Source organism: Saccharomyces paradoxus, chromosome X (assembly GCF_002079055.1).
Source record: "Saccharomyces paradoxus chromosome X, complete sequence".
NCBI classification, from domain to species: Eukaryota; Fungi; Ascomycota; class Saccharomycetes; order Saccharomycetales; family Saccharomycetaceae; genus Saccharomyces; species Saccharomyces paradoxus.
In genome coordinates this window covers 100332-119016 of record NC_047496.1, presented here as the reverse complement: position 1 = coordinate 119016, position 18685 = coordinate 100332, and the positions used below count along the sequence as shown (strand labels likewise).

General features: G+C 39.0%; 10 protein-coding genes across 10 annotated transcripts; 7 read left to right on the top strand and 3 right to left on the bottom strand.

Moving 5' to 3' along the window:
- Window positions 1-200: 200 nt before the first annotated feature.
- On the top strand, window positions 201-1901 carry JJJ2 (Jjj2p; the record flags this gene model as incomplete). The annotated part of the gene is made up of 1 exon (XM_033911241.1): window positions 201-1901. The coding sequence occupies one exon, from the start codon at window positions 201-203 to the stop codon at window positions 1899-1901; it is 1701 nt and encodes a 566-aa protein (XP_033767132.1).
- Window positions 1902-2445: 544 nt separating this feature from the next.
- Window positions 2446-4125, top strand: SPAR_J00510 (uncharacterized protein; the record flags this gene model as incomplete). The annotated part of the gene is made up of 1 exon (XM_033911240.1): window positions 2446-4125. The coding sequence occupies one exon, from the start codon at window positions 2446-2448 to the stop codon at window positions 4123-4125; it is 1680 nt and encodes a 559-aa protein (XP_033767131.1).
- A 539-nt stretch (window positions 4126-4664) lies between these two features.
- Window positions 4665-5858, top strand: TPK1 (cAMP-dependent protein kinase catalytic subunit TPK1; the record flags this gene model as incomplete). Its single annotated transcript, XM_033911239.1, has 1 exon — window positions 4665-5858. One exon carries the CDS (start codon window positions 4665-4667, stop codon window positions 5856-5858), a length of 1194 nt encoding a protein of 397 aa, XP_033767130.1.
- A 505-nt stretch (window positions 5859-6363) lies between these two features.
- HAL5 (protein kinase HAL5) lies at window positions 6364-8928 on the top strand (the record flags this gene model as incomplete). The annotated part of the gene is made up of 1 exon (XM_033911238.1): window positions 6364-8928. The coding sequence occupies one exon, from the start codon at window positions 6364-6366 to the stop codon at window positions 8926-8928; it is 2565 nt and encodes an 854-aa protein (XP_033767129.1).
- Window positions 8929-9102: 174 nt separating this feature from the next.
- Window positions 9103-9387, bottom strand: QCR8 (ubiquinol--cytochrome-c reductase subunit 8; the record flags this gene model as incomplete). The annotated part of the gene is made up of 1 exon (XM_033911237.1): window positions 9103-9387. One exon carries the CDS (start codon window positions 9385-9387, stop codon window positions 9103-9105), a length of 285 nt encoding a protein of 94 aa, XP_033767128.1.
- Window positions 9388-9752: 365 nt separating this feature from the next.
- ERG20 (bifunctional (2E,6E)-farnesyl diphosphate synthase/dimethylallyltranstransferase) lies at window positions 9753-10811 on the bottom strand (the record flags this gene model as incomplete). Its single annotated transcript, XM_033911236.1, has 1 exon — window positions 9753-10811. One exon carries the CDS (start codon window positions 10809-10811, stop codon window positions 9753-9755), a length of 1059 nt encoding a protein of 352 aa, XP_033767127.1.
- A 593-nt stretch (window positions 10812-11404) lies between these two features.
- On the top strand, window positions 11405-13606 carry SET2 (histone methyltransferase SET2; the record flags this gene model as incomplete). Its single annotated transcript, XM_033911235.1, has 1 exon — window positions 11405-13606. The coding sequence occupies one exon, from the start codon at window positions 11405-11407 to the stop codon at window positions 13604-13606; it is 2202 nt and encodes a 733-aa protein (XP_033767126.1).
- Window positions 13607-14053: 447 nt separating this feature from the next.
- ASG7 (Asg7p) lies at window positions 14054-14683 on the top strand (the record flags this gene model as incomplete). Its single annotated transcript, XM_033911234.1, has 1 exon — window positions 14054-14683. One exon carries the CDS (start codon window positions 14054-14056, stop codon window positions 14681-14683), a length of 630 nt encoding a protein of 209 aa, XP_033767125.1.
- A 253-nt stretch (window positions 14684-14936) lies between these two features.
- Window positions 14937-16127, top strand: TOH1 (Toh1p; the record flags this gene model as incomplete). Its single annotated transcript, XM_033911233.1, has 1 exon — window positions 14937-16127. The coding sequence occupies one exon, from the start codon at window positions 14937-14939 to the stop codon at window positions 16125-16127; it is 1191 nt and encodes a 396-aa protein (XP_033767124.1).
- Window positions 16128-16338: 211 nt separating this feature from the next.
- CPS1 (Gly-Xaa carboxypeptidase) lies at window positions 16339-18069 on the bottom strand (the record flags this gene model as incomplete). Its single annotated transcript, XM_033911232.1, has 1 exon — window positions 16339-18069. One exon carries the CDS (start codon window positions 18067-18069, stop codon window positions 16339-16341), a length of 1731 nt encoding a protein of 576 aa, XP_033767123.1.
- Between the last annotated feature and the right edge of the window lie 616 nt (window positions 18070-18685).

Below are 18685 nucleotides of genomic sequence, written 5' to 3'. Positions count from 1 at the left end.
TTCAATTCACTGTTTATTAGTTTCTTGCTGCCCAATATTGTGAAACTTTTACAATGCCGGTTTGGTGCGGTCATCTTAAAAATTCCGTGCGATGCCCTTAGACTTTTTTTGAGGCCTCAGTGTAAATGGACCTGGAATGTTCAATATAGAATGTAACAGAGTAAGTCCTCGTTTCATCCTATTGCGCATTTACTGTTCTTATGTCACAGGTAATAGAACCACAATTAGATAGAACAACCTACTATTCCACATTAGGCTTAACATCGAATGCGACATCCTCCGAAGTACATAAATCATACCTAAAACTGGCCAGATTACTTCACCCAGACAAAACAAAATCTGATACGTCTGAAGAATTATTCAAAGCCGTTGTGCATGCACATTCAATTCTAACTGATGAAGATCAAAAACTTCGATATGATCGTGATTTGAAAATCAAAGGCTTACACACTTACCAACCGAAGAAATACTGTCATATTTTCAAGACTAAGGCAAAAGAATCTCAAGGAACTAGCCCTGTAATCCGTAAATCAGAGGCCTATCGTAGGGAAAATAAACCGTATGAACAACAACCCTACGGTTTCGGAGTAGGCAAGAAAATGAACTCGTGTTCTAAAAGTAAGGTTCCAATATTCAAGTCATTCAATTTAAAAAGCTACCAACGAAATCACTATTATTCATCTAAAAAGGAGAAGAAACATGGAAGTCCAGATATTGACTCTCTATTTCAGGAAAGTAATGGAGCTTCAAAAGTAAGGATGACTGATACCGGTTCAATGGATACGAACTCTCAGTTCCAAGAAATATGGGAAATGTTAGGTAAAACTGCGAACAATCATGAATCGTACCGTGACGATCCAGATTCATGTTTAGGATTAGCATTAAGTGACGATGAGGAAGAACAGTATTATGGAGGGACATCGAAGTCTAGTAGTCCTGAGGAAGAGCAAAAAGACAGTGCAGAACCGAAAAAGGAAAGCAGAAATTTTCCGGAAGAGAATAGGGAAGAAGAAATGGGACACAAACAGTTTAAGCTGCCCAAGATCAGTGTTTCTTCTAATAAATCCCATGAGTCGAATTTGCGGTCGCCTTTTTACAATCATGAGCATCGACATTACGCAAGAAATAAATTCGAATGCAGGAATCAATTTAGAAGGTCGGTTTCTCCTATCAAAGAGATGCCTGCAACTACTAGTACAAATGAAGGATGGAACATTTTAAGGGATATTGTTGAAAAGCTCAATATAAGCAACGTGGACGATCGAAATAAAGACCCGTTATTTCGTAGAGATGAAATAAATGATAAAAATTACAACGACTCAATCAGTATAGAAAAGTTATCCATTAGAGAACCTAAAGGGATGAAAAGGAGGAAAAAGGATGATATATCTTTAGAAGAATTATCCCAATCTTTGCCGAGAGAAAAAGATTTTTTTGTGATGAATGCGATTAATGAGTCGTTAGAATCTATCAATCTTTTCAAAAAGCCCAAGACCGCTCAGAGTCACGCCGAAAGTGAAATTTTCTCCCAACCAGAAGGTAATTACACAAAGTTCAAACCGCTGTTGGAACAGTATGGAATTACGATCCAGGTCCTAGATTTGCAAATACCAGAGATCCCGGAGTTAGATGCGGTGACAGATCTTAAAACATTGAGGCTTAATGTCCAGCTGTTTAATAACCAATGCAATAAACTCAAAGAAAAATTATATCAAGCATCACTACAGCGTCTGAGCGCAGATATGCAGTTCAGCGATATATTAACCGAAAGCCAAAATATTATGGCTTGGAAAACATGTTTGGAATTTGATAAAAGTTTAATGGACAAAATGAACATCCTACAAGAAAGACAGATGCAGGTCATTAAAATCTTTTCCAGAAGATGTGACGGCATAGTATAGTCGAATTACCATGTTAATGAACATAATCTGTCGTCTTTGCGTCAAGATGAAAAATAAACTGAATGCGCAATGCACAATATATAGAATAATATGATCAATAGATATTACGTCTGGATTATTAATATTTGAGTAATTATAAGTTTAGTTATCCAAAATTTAGATAGAACTAATTAAAAATGGAAATGTTAACATAAAACGGAAATTGAAGGAACTGCACATCTGCTAAACTAAACATAATAAATAAACCGGCTTGGCTTTCAAGTGAATTAAGCTCTATGGGTTAACGATCCGGTAGCGACACTGAGTCTTAGTAACATTGGCCGAGCGCTCGCTATTGTTCCGTGGAAGTTTATCGTGAATATTACGATTCCTTGCCCTTAACCGAAAATAAAAAAAAAAAAAAATAAAGGATAAGGGATTCTGAAAACCAACAAGATGAAGGGCTGATCTGCAAGAAGTCTGATAGACTTGCAGAGAATAAAAACCCTAGTTCTCGCACTTCACGTACGTTCCTTCAAGTCGTGAGAAGCAAAAGGGTGGAATAATGTCAAACGAGGATGAAACAACACGTTTCATGTCTCCAGATGAGATGGACTATTTATTGGAAACGGCTGGGATCAACGCCTTGGAAGAAATGATTACTCAAGGAGACAGTGGAGACAGTGCTGGAATAAATTTTGATACTAACGAAACCGCTCGGGACAGTAGCTATGACTCTATTCGACAGGGCTCTCCCAGTATTTTGAGTGTTGCCAAGAGCGTTGAGGGGGAGCACGGACGTAAAAAACTATTTTGGCTGTATGGCCTGGTTATGATTATTTGTATTGCGGAGTCTATATCTATGACGGCTACAATACCGCTGGTGATGGACAAGGTAGCTGAAGGTATTGCAGATGAGGATGGATATTACGATCCCGTAGCCGTACAGACAATAGTCTCCGGCATTTCTTCTTCTACTATGATGATAGCAGGAGCAATCAGTATTTTCATGGCTGGCAAGTGGGGGGAATTATCCGATAGAATAGGAAGAGTGTGTGTTTTCAAATACATGAGTGGCATCAGGGTCATCGGGCTTCTTACGCACCTTTTTACCCTATCATCGAAAATGAAGTACCACAAATGGGCTATTGTTCTTACTGCGTGTATAGTCCCATCATTCGGCGGATTATTTGCGCTTGTAGCGAATGGAAATAGTTATGTCTCAGATATAGTGAAAACTGAACACAGAATGGTGACAATAGGGATAATGATGAGTTGTATATATGCTACTATGGGTGTAGGTCCAATGTTTGGATCATTTTTGGTCAAGTGGACCCACGGTAACGGGTTTATTCCTATCTACACGTCTATAGTGTTTGTCATATTGGCGTTCATAATATGTGAAACGATCATGGTGGAACCGCGCCATGAAACACAAATGGCTCACTCACAATCAAGTTATACAAAGAGGAGAGAGAAACTAAGATCACAATCGGGTTCCGACGGTGCAAAAAACTACCAATCCGTTACTTATGGAAAATTCCAAATAATGAGGTTAATGGACCTGCTCGCTCCAGTAAAGAAACTATGGCTGAAACCCGACAGTGCAGGGTCTTTAGTGCCACGGCATACCGTAATAGTACTCGTTGTACTTGATATACTATTCGTCTGCGGGACTACATCATGCATGCCAGCATTAGTTTTATTCTCTACATACGAGTACAAATGGCATGCGGTGGAACTAGGCTATTTCATATCGATACTGGGTATCGGAAGAGGCGTCGTGTTACTGGTCGTGTCGCCTGTATTACTATACGCGTTGAAGCGGATCTATCAACATTTGAATCATTCGATAGATAAGATAGATATCTTTTGCATACGCTTTTCTATGATTGTCATAACACTGAGCCTCTTTGTCATGATACGATTTGGTGAGAAAAGTTCCACGTCCATGGTGATATTCGCCCTATTACAAGCGTTGAGCGCCTTTTGTTCACCAACTTTGCAGTCTGGCATCATTAAATACACTTCTAAAAAACATACAGGCGAGATGTTCGGAGCAATGGCTTTGGTGAGATCCTGCGTTATGCTTGTCATTCCACCCGTTCTCCTTAAGCTGTACGGAAGTACCGTCTCCGTTAATCCCAGTCTGTTTATGTATATACCGTTCTCGACGAGTATTGCTGCCATCTTGTTGACATTTTTCCTAAGGATTTACAAGAACCCTCCACTGGATGGTCCTTAAAAACATTTACATACCGTATACGCCACATATTATTAGTTACTTGTTGGAGTCGATGCCGTTATTCGTGCTTGCAACGCCGGACCCTCAACAACCTCCTGAAACTTACGACATGATTCCACAGCACTCTAATTTTTTCCACATAATCGCGATGATCTTTTTTTCGCGCTATTAGGGGGGAGGGAAGGCGGGATCTGGCAAAAGTTTGACATAATAATCAAGGGGGATCGTATCCCTTTACTTGAAAACTTGAAAAATATTCATCTATTATCTCTGGCCGGAAAAACGTGAGAATTTTTAGGTGCGAAACATCATAGAAGCTGCGATTGTATCCATCTAAGAGTTTCAAATTGATAAAGCTAAGGAATCTCTTATTGTTCTTTGCCTATACTTTCTTTTTCTATTGAGTTACTTTCTTTTTGTATTGAGTTACTTGCATTTCCAATCAGCATCGAAGGTAGCACAGGAAACAGTGTTCTTTTAGCTTAAGGAGTGCATGAATAGTAGCTGATTGTGTGAAAGAACGACTTTTTTTTTTGGGTATGTCGACTGAAGAACATAATGGAGGTGGTCAAAAGTCTCTAGATGATAGAAAAGGTGAGGAATCACACACAAGTGAAACAAGTGAAAGGGAGATAACTGCCACAGAGAGTGGTAACGAAGGTAAGTCTGTAGAAAAAGAGGGCGGACAAGTTCAAGAGAAACCGAAACATCCACATGTGACTTATTACAACGAAGAGCAGTATAAGCAATTCATTGCACAGGCGAGGGTTACAGGCGGGAAGTACAGTTTACAAGACTTTCAGATATTAAGGACATTGGGGACGGGCTCTTTTGGTAGGGTACATCTGATCAGATCAAGACATAATGGTAGATACTACGCCATGAAGGTTTTGAAAAAAGAAATTGTAGTAAGATTGAAACAGGTGGAACATACCAACGATGAGCGATTGATGCTTTCTATCGTGACACATCCGTTTATTATTAGAATGTGGGGGACTTTTCAAGATACTCAGCAAATTTTCATGATTATGGATTATATTGAAGGTGGAGAATTGTTTTCTCTTTTAAGGAAATCCCAAAGATTTCCTAATCCAGTTGCTAAATTTTATGCAGCAGAAGTTTGTTTAGCTTTGGAGTACTTGCATAGCAAGGACATTATTTACAGGGATTTGAAACCGGAAAATATCTTGCTTGATAAAAACGGGCATATAAAGATAACAGATTTTGGATTTGCCAAGTACGTTCCGGATGTCACATATACATTATGTGGTACTCCCGACTACATAGCACCCGAGGTCGTTAGTACCAAACCATATAATAAATCTATTGATTGGTGGAGTTTCGGCATCCTGATTTACGAAATGCTAGCCGGATACACACCATTTTACGACTCAAACACAATGAAAACGTATGAAAAAATCTTGAATGCCGAATTGAGGTTTCCACCATTTTTCAACGAAGATGTCAAAGATCTGTTGAGTAGACTGATCACAAGAGACTTAAGTCAAAGACTGGGTAATTTGCAGAATGGTACAGAAGATGTTAAAAACCATCCCTGGTTCAAAGAAGTCGTCTGGGAAAAGCTATTATCTAGAAACATAGAAACACCGTATGAACCGCCTATTCAACAGGGACAAGGTGACACCTCACAGTTCGATAAGTACCCAGAGGAAGATATCAACTATGGCGTTCAAGGTGAAGACCCATATGCTGATCTATTCAGAGATTTCTAATGACTAATGTTTTTGTTGTATTTTTTCTCTCGTTTCTATACTATTTTTCATATTTTTTTCCCTCTTTTTCTACATAGTAACTATCCTTCGAAGAACTAAAATTCAACCCCTCTCTAGCCACTAGGAGATCGAACGGCGTTCAGCATTTCCGTAGGTTGCATACGCAGTGTTATCGAGGCGTATTCCTTCCATTTAAAGGGCTTTTGTTCCACGCTTCTGTCTTCGATTTTCTACCTTGCTCGCCGCGCCACTTTCGAAAGCTTGCATCATGAACTGAAGGATTTTACATATCGACTTTTTTTTACATGAGCCCCTTGGTGTAAACCAAATAAAGGGCAATTGGTGGCTCCAAACAAGTCAGAACCTCCATTCTATACGCGTGTATTTTAGGAAGCATTATAGTCTACGAAAAGATCCATTCTTTCCATCCATTTACTTTCAGAATAGAAGGGAGATAGAGAAACTTGCTAAATAGAAAAAAAAAATTTTTAAAAAAATAAAAACAATGGGAGATGAGAAGCTTTCACGTCACACGTCTTTGAAGAGGGCCAGGTCACTCTCTGAATCCATTAAGGGTCTATTTAAGCCTTCGGGAATCTCAGGCAGTAATAATGCTGCGGTACCTTCATCCCGTCCTGGTCAGGACCAAGCACATTCTCATCAAACAGCAAAGATCATAACTAGCAACTTATCGTCTCCATCTATATCCCCCGTGCATAGCCCTGTCTTACAAGCGGCTCCCAAGCATCATAAGTTGGGCGTTCCTAATATTGCAAAACTGTCGCTAACACCTAGCAGGGAACCATCCTTGAATTCAGAAAATGAAATGTTTTCACAGGAATCTTTCATAAGTGAAAAAGATGAAGATGAAGCCAATTTATTAGAGAGGGAAGAGCTTCAAAATAAAAAGGACGAAAAAGCTCGTGCGAAACATGCACGTTCCAAGGACGTTTATGTACCTCATCATCGCTATACAGTTGGTAGTGATGAGATTGAAAGGCAACCAAGGGAAAGGCTGAAAAACTTCCCACAAAATGCAGCTTCACCAAATCCGGCAAATAATAGTGCCAACCATGTTTTGGACCAGGAGAATAATTTTTCCATTGATGCTATGCTTGATTATGATGAAGAATCCAAGCTTAGAAGGAGAAACAGCCTGGGCGTACGTAACCATAGCAATCGTACAAGAAGTAGGAAAAACAGCTTGTCCACACCAAGATCACCACCAATGAAAAATGGAAATGATGGAATGAACGTGAATGCCACCACCAATGTTGGTAATAGTACAGGAAATAGAATATACATGAGAGGAAGAAATCACTCAGACTCTATCAGTGCTTCTAGCTTACCAAAGTTTCAAGAAATTGAATGTAAGTGTATTTTGGATTTAGGCCATTTCAAAGTCTTTGAAAACGGATACCATGAACATTCTTTAAGAGTGCTGCCAATCATTACAAACAATAAAAATGTGGATAGTGGTGACGAGAAGGATATTGATGCTTCTGTAAACAGCGGTGATGATGGCGACAATGATAGTGAGGCAAATATGCATAAACAAAAATCTGTGTTTTCCTTGAGTGGATTATTCAAATCTCATAAGGATGGAAATCAACAGCAGCAGCAGCAGCAGCAAGAAGAAAATGGTGAGCAAATCAATCTAGAGAAAGCCTTTTCAATAATACCATCCCAAAAATTCATCAAATCACAAACGTTAAAAAAATCGAGGACAAGTAACCTTAAAAATGGTAATAACGATGAATTGATGAAAAATGATGGTAAAAATATTCCGCAAATCGTGAATCCTAACGCTGCTGTGGGTGCTGAGGAGTTGAAACTAATCAATGCATTGTCGGAAAAAATACGAAAGGGTCTTAAAAGTGAAAATACAAAAGGCAGCAGCAGCGAAAGCAGAAGTAATAGCAATAAACAAGAGGATTCTGATGAGCCAGATAGCAAGACTGGAGTAACCAACAACGATATTTCTCACAGGCCCTGTTCGCAGAAATATGGAAAATCTATTGGAGTAGTCGGTGCAGGCGCATACGGGGTAGTTAAAATCTGCGCAAGATGCAAGACGTCTAAAGATGTATTACCATACAGTACCTATTCTAATGGTAGAAAATTATTCTTTGCCGTTAAAGAGTTGAAGCCCAAACCAGGTGATCAAATTGATAAATTTTGCACGAGATTAACTTCTGAGTTTATTATTGGACACTCATTAAGTCATCCGCATTTTGAGGCAAATGCGGTGATAACAGGAAATGCTTCAAGAACCACACCACCAAAACATGTCTTCAATGCCCCAAACATTTTGAAAATTTTGGACCTAATGGAATATAATAATTCCTTCGTAGAAGTCATGGAATTCTGTGCTTCTGGTGACTTGTATTCGTTATTAACAAGGAATAACATCTCAAACGAATCAAATAATGGGAGCTCAAGATTAATCCAAACTGTTAAAGAAGGTTTTGGGAGCCCACTGCACCCATTAGAGGCAGACTGTTTTATGAAACAGTTACTAAATGGTGTTCAATACATGCATGATCACGGTATAGCTCACTGTGATCTGAAACCCGAAAATATCCTATTCCAACCTAATGGGTTGCTAAAAATTTGTGATTTTGGTACTAGTTCGGTTTTCCAAACTGCCTGGGAGAAACATGTTCACTTCCAAAGTGGAGCCATGGGTTCAGAGCCATATGTAGCACCTGAAGAATTCATAAGAGATGCGGAATACGATCCACGTCTGGTGGACTGTTGGAGTTGTGGCATTGTTTACTGTACAATGGTTATGGGTCAGTATCTTTGGAAAATCGCCATTCCTGAAAAGGACTCTCTTTTTAAATCTTTTCTCAGTGAAATTAAAGATGATGGGCAGTTTTACTTATTTGAGGAATTAAGGCACGTCAGCAGCGAACTAAATAGGTTGAGAAAAATCGCACTGTACAGAACATTCCAGGTCGACCCCACAAAAAGAATCACCATTGAACAATTACTACAGAGCTCTTGGATGAGGAAAACGAAATGCTGTGTAGTTTATAGACCCTTGCATGCAAAGGTTAGTAAATAAGGATATACAAAACGAAAAATGCATAAGTATTTATTATCACTGATACTCTAAATAAATAAATAGATTGACTGAATAAATATATGGGGTTCTTTTCTCTTGTTTTATAAACAGAATATATATGTAAGTTTTTAAAAGATCAAAAGATCGATGGAATGTAGAGGCGTAGAATCAATATTAAACATTAACTCTTTCTAGTTCTTCCCTACCAGCTTTACTGTACAGAAATTCATTATACTCATTACCGTTCTTCCACCAGTACCAGTAAATTCCTGCAGGTATTAAGACGTACAGAAATTGAGACTTAAATCTTCTAAAGCTATTGAATACGGCATTATGGAAAATACCTTGTAATGGTTTCTGAGCATATGGAGACACAGCATATGAGGTTATACCCTTTTGCTTTGGACCACCCATGTGACCCCACCATCCCATATAAGTCTTACCGCTTGGAGGACCCATTATTGTAGTAGTTTTTGTGTTGTGTTTATGTTATGTAGTTATACTTGGCGTACGACTTCACACTTTTAACTGGACGTTGTCGAAGTAAACGATGTCTGGGATATGAGGTTGTTGCTTTCCTATTATTATATGGGTAAATTTTTGGGGGGTGGCTCAAGTTCCTTTTACGTACTACCCGTAATTTCCGATCAAGTTTTTCTTCACTTTCATTGGCTGAGAAAAAGCGTCCTTTAGTCACGTGTAACGGTAAATCAAGAGATAATTATCTGTAAGCTTATACTATATTATAGTGGAAGTATATATTTCTTATACATGGTCCTTATCTAATCTGTATTCCAATTTTTATCGATTGAACGCTTCCAGTCTTATTTACTTCTCTTGTAAACCTTGTTCAAAAACGCAGTTAAGACGTCGGCTTTGAAGCCACGAGACTCGTCGACTTGGGAGATCTTGGCCTTCAAATCCTTGGCAACAGACTCTTCATATTCGTGGTATAACTGGTCGATTTTCAAGTCATTGAAAATCTTTTTACATTTGGCTTCTGCGCTTGAGTCCTTTTTACCGTAATTTTCGTCCAAAATCTTTCTTTGTTCGGCTGAAGCAAGTTCTAGCGCCTTGTTGATAATCCAAGAACATTTGTTATCTTGGATATCTGTACCGATCTTACCGATTTGTTCTGGGGTACCGAAACAGTCCAAGTAGTCATCTTGAATTTGGAAGTATTCACCCAATGGAATCAAGACATCCTTGGCTTGTTTCAAGTCCTTTTCATCGGTCACACCGGCAACGTACATAGCCAAGGCAACAGGCAAATAGAAAGAATAGTAAGCGGTCTTGAAAGTAACTATGAAGGAGTGCCTCTTTAGAGAGAACTTGCTCAAGTCGACTTTGTCTTCAGGCGCAGTGATTAAGTCCATCAATTGGCCCAATTCGGTCTGGAAGGTGACTTCATGGAACAATTCGGTGATATCTATGTAGTATTTTTCGTTTCTGAAGTGAGATTTCAAAAGTTTGTAGATGGCAGCCTCTAACATGAATGCATCATTGATAGCAATTTCCCCAACTTCAGGGACCTTGTACCAACATGGTTGGCCTCTTCTGGTAATGGACTTGTCCATCATATCATCGGCGACCAAGAAGTAAGCTTGTAACAACTCAATGCACCAACCCAGAATGGCAACCTTTTCGTATTCTTCTTGTCCCAATTGTTCAACAGTCTTGTTGGAGAGAATGGCATACGTGTCCACAACGGATAAACCTCTATTTAATTTGCCGCCTGGAGTGTTGTAGTTCAAAGAGTGAGCGTACCAGTCACATGCTTCCTTGGGCATACCATAAGCCAAAAGCGATGCGTTCAATTCCTCCACTAATTTAGGGAAAACGTTTAAGAATCTCTCTCTTCTAATTTCTTTTTCCGAAGCCATTTCTAATTAATGTTTTTGTGTATTTTGTGCTTGTGTGAGTCCAATACGCTTTGGTCGACTTTCTCAAGTTAATATTGAAAACAGGTAGAAAGATAATCTCCCATCAAGCACCAATTTCGACGTGCGTTTATATATATTTCCTGCCGTTGCTTCCTCTATTTATCGGTCTTTTTCAACAAGGCGTTTCGTTTAGAACCGACGAGAAGAAGCTAACTTCGACTATTGAAAAGAGAGTGCCCAAGGGTATTGCATGCTAGGCCATCAATAGTTGAAGCTGGCGCAGAGGATAGTGGACATAACTACTTAGAGTCCTCCCACACAGTTCTCTATATCTCAGTGATAAGCACAATATTCGCACTTTTATAAAATCGGTCACGTGATGTATATCACCTTTAACGGGTTTTTTTTTATTCACTACAAACATGTGAAAAATTCTAAGAAACTATTAGAATTATTGCCAATTTGGTGATTATTCATCATAATACAAGGTCACGTTGGCAGCTTTTTAAAGGGGCTTTTGACAGTGTGATAGAAAACTGCATAGTTGTGCTGCTAAACTTTTCTCCTTTCCCTGGTTGTTGTTTTACGTGATCATGTCGAAGAACCAAAGTGTTGGTGCGTCGGAAGATGAAAAAGAAATAGTGAATCACAACGCTGAGGGCCATAAACCTCAGAAGCTTTTTGATCAAGAGCCTGATCTGACACAGGAAGCACTGACCAAATTTGAAAACTTGGATGACTGTATATACGCAAATAAGAGGATCGGAACATTTAAGAATAATGATTTCATGGAGTGCGACTGTTATGAAGAATTCTCAGACGGTGTAAACCATGCCTGTGACGAGGATTCTGATTGTATCAATAGGCTTACCTTGATAGAATGTGTGAACGATTTGTGTTCATCTTGTGGTAATGATTGCCAAAACCAGCGATTCCAAAAGAAGCAGTACGCTCCGATAGCCATATTTAAGACGAAGCATAAAGGGTATGGCGTAAGAGCGGAACAGGATATAGAAGCCAACCAGTTCATTTATGAGTACAAAGGTGAGGTGATTGAGGAGATGGAGTTTAGAGATAGGTTAATAGACTACGACCAACGTCATTTTAAGCATTTTTATTTTATGATGTTACAGAATGGCGAATTCATTGATGCCACAATAAAAGGTTCACTGGCTAGATTTTGCAATCACTCTTGCAGTCCAAATGCATATGTTAATAAATGGGTTGTAAAGGGTAAACTACGCATGGGTATTTTTGCTCAAAGGAAAATTTTAAAAGGTGAAGAAATCACTTTTGATTACAATGTGGATCGTTATGGCGCTCAAGCTCAAAAATGTTACTGTGAAGAGCCAAATTGTATTGGGTTTCTCGGTGGTAAGACTCAAACAGACGCGGCATCCTTATTGCCTCAGAACATCGCTGATGCCTTAGGAGTAACCGTTTCCATGGAGAAAAAATGGCTAAAGTTGAAGAAGTTAAGCGGTGAACCAATAATAAAGAATGAAAACGAAAACATAAATATTGAATTTCTTCATTCTTTGGAGATCCAACCTATCGACAACCCAGTGGATGTGACGAAGATTATGAGTGTATTACTGCAGCAGGATAATAAGATTATTGCATCTAAACTTTTAAAGAGACTTTTCACCATCGATGATGATTCTCTTCGTCATCAGGCTATCAAATTACATGGTTACACCTGTTTTAGTAAAATGCTTAAATTATTCATCACAGAACAGCCGCAGCGCGACGAAAAAGAAAGTGACATTGAGGAAGACGATAAAAAGTTGATAAAAGGAATTTTAGATTTCTTGTTGGAATTACCAAAGACAACTCGAAATGGCATTGAATTGTCACAAATTGATAATGTAGTAAAGGCCCTGCCTGAAAAGTGTCCACTTTTAAAGCCAAAATGTGACGAATTGTTGGAGAAATGGTCGAAATTTGAAACATATAAAAGGATCACGAAAAAAGACATGAACGTTGCATCGAGTAAAATGGTAGATTTGAGAAGGGTGAGACTACCTCCAGGCTGGGAGATCATTCATGAAAACGGTCGTCCGTTGTATTATAATGCAGAACAGAAAACGAAACTACATTATCCGCCTACGGGATCATCTAAGGTCTTCAGTTCCAGGTCAAGCACACAGATAAATTCCCCAAGTAGCGGTGGAATTTCAAAAACGTCTAGTGCTTTAGACACTAAGAAACATAAGCTGAGTGACGAAGAATATGAGAGGAAAAAGCAAAAAAGACTGGAATACGAAAGAATTGCGCTAGAAAGAGCAAAGCAAGAGGAATTAGAAAGTCTGAAGCAAAAGTTAAAGCTTGAGAATGAAAGAAAAAGCGTGTTGGAGGACATTATAGCAGAAGCGAACAAACAGAAGGAACTACAAAAGGAAGAGGCTAAAAAACTAGTGGAAGCAAAAGAAGCCAAGCGTTTGAAAAGAAAAACGGCTTCCCAATCCCAAAGATTAGAGCACAACTGGAATAAATTCTTTGCATCCTTTGTGCCAAACTTAATAAGAAGTAACTCACAAAGCAAACAATTTGATCATGAAAACATTAAACAATGTGCTAAAGACATCGTGAAAATCCTAACCACAAAGGAGCTGAAAAAGGATTCCTCAAGGGGACCGCCTGATGACTTAACCAAAGAAAAAAGGCATAAAGTTAAAGAATTCATAAAATCATATATGGATAAGATAATTCTCAAGAAGAAGCAAAAAAAGGCGTTGGCATTAACATCAGCAACAACAAGAATGTCTTCTCCTCCACCTTCAACATCATCATAATTAATTAGACATGCATATTTAGGGCTGTTTTACGTTCTCTGTCCTAAAGGAAGTCTTGTACTGTAATTGTAATTGCGATTTGTAATAAGTAAATTTTTTTTTGCCTTCACCGTTTATTTCCTCATCCATTTTTGGTGTATATTTAAATATGCACATTATTGGGTCATAAGTAACGGTATAATGATAGATAATGTGACACACCTTCTCGACAAATATTACTCTTGAAAAAATCGTACGTTTCAAGTGTTTTTATTTTTTTGCTGTCAATATGTGAGTTGAAATGACTTTGAAACGTAATTACCGCATCGGGAAATTTACATGTTAACTGCAATGAAAGCGAAGGATATATGCGGAGCATATAAAGGGTTAGCGTCGTCAAGAGTAGTCTTCTATTATATTATCTTTGTACCCGTGATCACAAAACTGCTAAGAATGACGAGAAGAAACATGACGACTTTAGTACCAAGCAGTAAGAATAAGACAAGACAACTGGTCGCGCCCTTCGAGAACGATGAGAATCCTTGGATGAAAAAATACCATTGTCAATGTAAATCATGTAAAATGAGTGTACCTGTCCAACCTTGGCTGCCAAGATTTTTCGTTTTTGGCGTCTTGTGCCCCATTTTCTGGTTGGTGAATCTTTTAAGCTGGTGGTTCTTACAGTTTTGGCAACCGCATGAACTGGAATTCCAAGACTTGCAAGAAGACGAATACCCAGGATTTTATGAATATGAAGTCATAACAAAAAAGTCGGTCATACCCATAAAGGAAGAAGTTCTCCAAGAGATCCGCGCCATGCAGGATTTCAGTGATAGCAACAGCGAAGAGTATTACGATAGCAAAAACAGCATGCCGTCCTCTTTTCTAAACGTGAACGCGGAACAAGTCGAAGACGAAGAGGACACCTTGAAGAAATACCGTTACGCGTTTCTGAAGAAGGTAGCCCACGATGTCCTAGAGTCGCACGATTTATTACGTAAGAGCTTCCGCGACTGGAATCTACGGTCTTTGCTCGGTCTCCTTGTCGACTCCATACTCATAATATTTGTAGTTCTCCTGTGTAAGAAAACCCGTTAGATAGATAAAAAGACAAAAATTGATATCAGCCTCTTTCTCTTCCACAGCCTCCATTTCACAATTTTGCTTTATCTGCAAGGGTTCCTTTTTTCATATTTTTTTCAAGTCTTGGCTCCGCCCTTTTCTTTTTGTCTATGTTGCCGAGCTTAGGTTATTTATAAACCTGAAAATCCTCGAGAAACAATCCTTATCAAAGGAAGCAGCCATTGTAGAATATAAACCAATACAAGTACTACAAAAGCTCAAATAGGAAATGTTACAGAGTATAGTCCTTTCCGTGTGTGTGTTTATGCTGCACACAGTTGCTGCAAGCGGACCTCAGTCTTACCAAAAGTTGGATTTCACAAATGTTGGTTTCACAGGATCTTACGTAAATGTGAATAAGTTTAAAGATATCACCAATAATGACTCCTGTACGTGTGAAGTGGGTGACAGAGTATGGTTTAGTGGTAAAAACGCTCCACTAGCTGACTATTTATCTGTTCATTTCCGTGGACCATTGCAGTTGAAACAATTTGCTTTCTACACTTCCTCTGGATTTACTGTCAACAACAGTAGAAGCTCTTCTGATTGGAACCGTCTCGCCTACTACGAATCCAGTTCCAAAACCGCCGATAACGTTACTTTCCTAAACCACGGAGGTGAAGCATCTCCTTGTTTAGGAAATGCTTTGTCCTACGCTAGTTCCAACGGTACTGGCAGCGCCAGTGAGGCTACTGTTTTGGCAGATGGTACTTTGATTTCTTCTGATCAAGAATATATAATCTACTCAAATGTCTCATGTCCAAAATCAGGATATGACAAGGGTTGTGGTGTTTATCGTAGTGGTATTCCAGCTTACTATGGGTACGGTGGTACAACAAAAATGTTTCTGTTCGAGTTCGAAATGCCTACTGAAACTGAGAAAAACAGCAGTTCTATTGGGTACTATGACTTGCCTGCTATTTGGTTGCTGAATGACCATATTGCAAGGACTTCTCAATATCCAACCAATGCCAATTGTTCATGTTGGGCTAGTGGATGTGGTGAATATGATATTTTCGAAGCTATGAACGGTACGGAAAAAAACCATCTCTACTCTACCTTCCATACTTTCCAAGGGATTGAAGATTTGGGTACTGGTATCCAATCTTACGGATATATTTCAAGAAATACTACAGGAACCATGAAAGGTGGTGTTGTTTTTGATTCCAGCGGAAATGTCGTCTCTTTCATATCCGATGCCACCCCATTCAATGGAACCGTTTCCGCTGATACCGTTAACGAGTTACTAGCTGCAGTTCCTGAAAGCGAAACCTATTCTTCTCAATTGGTGAGCATTTCTGCCACTGCACCTTCTACCACTTCAAAATCCAATGGTATTGCTCTAACGAAGATGCAAAACGGTGTATGGTATTATATTTTGGCCATCTTCACTGCCTTTACTCAAGTGGTTTTGATTTGATTTAAATAATTATATGGTCACATTATTATCATCATTTTAGTTTTCGGTTTGACAGTTCTTTGTTTTTTATATTTTGTTTAACTGACGGTGTTTTTTTTTACGTTATACTGATACATATATAGACGTGATTTATTTAAATAAAAAGTTCTATGAAAAAAAAAAAATTAAAAAAAAAAATTCTTTAATTATTCAGTCTTTGCGCTTTTATTACTCAAGCATATTCGTTAACATTAACGATGTACTCGTAAACAAAGGCAATGGCGGATAAATGACCTGGGACATCCACGTGTTCATTAACGGAATGTAAAGTCTTGAGTAAATCAATATCAATAATAGAGCCAACAAACCTATAAATGTTCTTGGACAAATTCCAGTAGTATTTGGTATCGGTATTACCGGAGAATAAACCGGTAGTCACATAAAATTCTTCGTTGTTTTGTAAAACACCGTTTTCAAAAACGTCTTGGATGGTACCCGCCAAAATGTCCCAAACAGGGCCTGAACTTGGTGATAGTGGTGCTGGTTCCAATTCTCTCAAGAGAGTAATGTCAATGTGGCCTAAGTCGGTTTCAGGGATAATGAAATCATCGCCGTTCTTAGATAAACCATAGCCATACTTCTCAGCAATCTTCTTTGCGTACTCTATATTTCTTTCGAAGACTTCAGCGACGGAAGAGTGTAAATTGATTCTGTGATTAATCAAGAATCTCGTAGTTTCGGGCAGAGCATTAGCTTTAACACCACCGTTGATGATATCCACAGCTTGTGTAGTTCTTATTAAACTGCGCAAATGAGCTTGTTCAGAAATATATTCAACAAGTTTGTCCTTCCTTCTAGGACAGAATGGTGCGCCCAAAATCGTTTTCTTCACATCGTTACTTAAAGATTTAGAATGTTCTGCAGCACATGTCAACAATCCATAAATCGGATTATCAAACTCAAATTCGTAGTCAAATGGGTTAGCTTCAAATTCAGTGATCAATTCCGAAGCGATACCGATTGTGGTATGATCAGGTGGGACAGAAGAATGACCACCATGGCCTAGAATACTGACTTCGAAGTCGACATAGCCTTTTTCAGCGTTGATTGGAGTGGCAACAAAGACATCCTTGTCGACTTCCATGATACCTTCACCTTCGTCAATGATACTGTAAATACCATCATCACCATATCTTTCGTGAAGAAAGGAGGCTAAGCTGGCAGCACCGAGAGTGCCGCTAGCTTCCTCGTCAAAACCAAGAGACATGACAACAGTTCTGTTGGGCTTGAATCCGTCTATCAACAATTGTTCAATAGCTTCAAACTCGGCAATCAGTAAGTTCTTACAATCGTTAGAACCACGCCCCCAAACAAAATCGGTTTCTGGATCATAATGGCCAGAAAATGGAGGGAAATTCCAGGACGACAGAGTTTCGTTGTTTACAGGTACAACATCTTGATGAGCCATTAACAATAATGGTTTCAAATCAGGATCTGAACCTTCCCATGTGTACAGAAGACCCAGCTCATTGACTTTCTCCAATTTCAAATGCTTGTGAATATTAGGGAAAGTCTCTTCAAAATAGTCGTGCAATTCATAAAAATGCTTGTAGAAATCCGGATCATCTGCAGGGTTGGGGTTTTTGTCTTGGACTACAGTGGGGATTCTAACAGCGTTGGACAGTTTTTCAATAGAGCCGTTTCTAAACGCAGGGTCATGGAGAATTGTGTCGACAGAGTGTTTAAATGATGGACTTAATGCTTCAATCTTCTCACATTTGGGTGAGTGTTTGGGGCCTTTACCATGGTGTGGACGCTTTGCCTCATGGGGTGGTGCTGGATGGAAACCTGAGGTAAGGAGGAATGTGCCGATAATGATAAGAGCAACTATTCCACTAAGAAAGGCTCTATGCCTTTGCCATAGGGATTTTCTAGGGGCCTTCTCTTCTGCTAAGGCAATCATAATGTAATTGACAGATGGATGATTCCTTAATATGATGATACAAGATGGTCCTTACGGTGGAAAAACACACATTTGGGGTACCCGTTTCTTTTATATGTCATAGACTTTCTTGGCCGACCTTGGAAGGCTGTATCGTATTTTGCCCAAAGGGGAAAGTAAAAGGCCGCTATGATAAGATAAGGGTGGCGAGGCTGAGATAACAAGAAGACGTTATGAGCTTTTAGGATAACGTTGCACAAGATCACGCGGTTTCATTCGTCACGAAAAGCTACTAGAAGTGGGTGTTTCTAGTAGCTTGCAAAAAGTGTCGTTCTAGGGACATTTCTTAATGACACATTTGCTGAAAAGTAGGGAAGGGCCCTCTATCAGTAACTGATGTTCAAAATCCGTATGAGAAATCAGAGGTTATGGAAATGAAAAGGTACCAGGAATAAGCAATATGCAAATCCTGCTGTCTTTCTGCTTGTGTATTGCTTAAATGCTTCCACATGTGGCACTTGTGAAAACACTATAACCCTTTAGATATTATGGTCGTCCCAATCCTTGCAAGTTTTATTTGTCTTTATCAGTAAAGTTCTTATCTCACCTTTGGCCTCAAACTAAAATTTCATTCGAT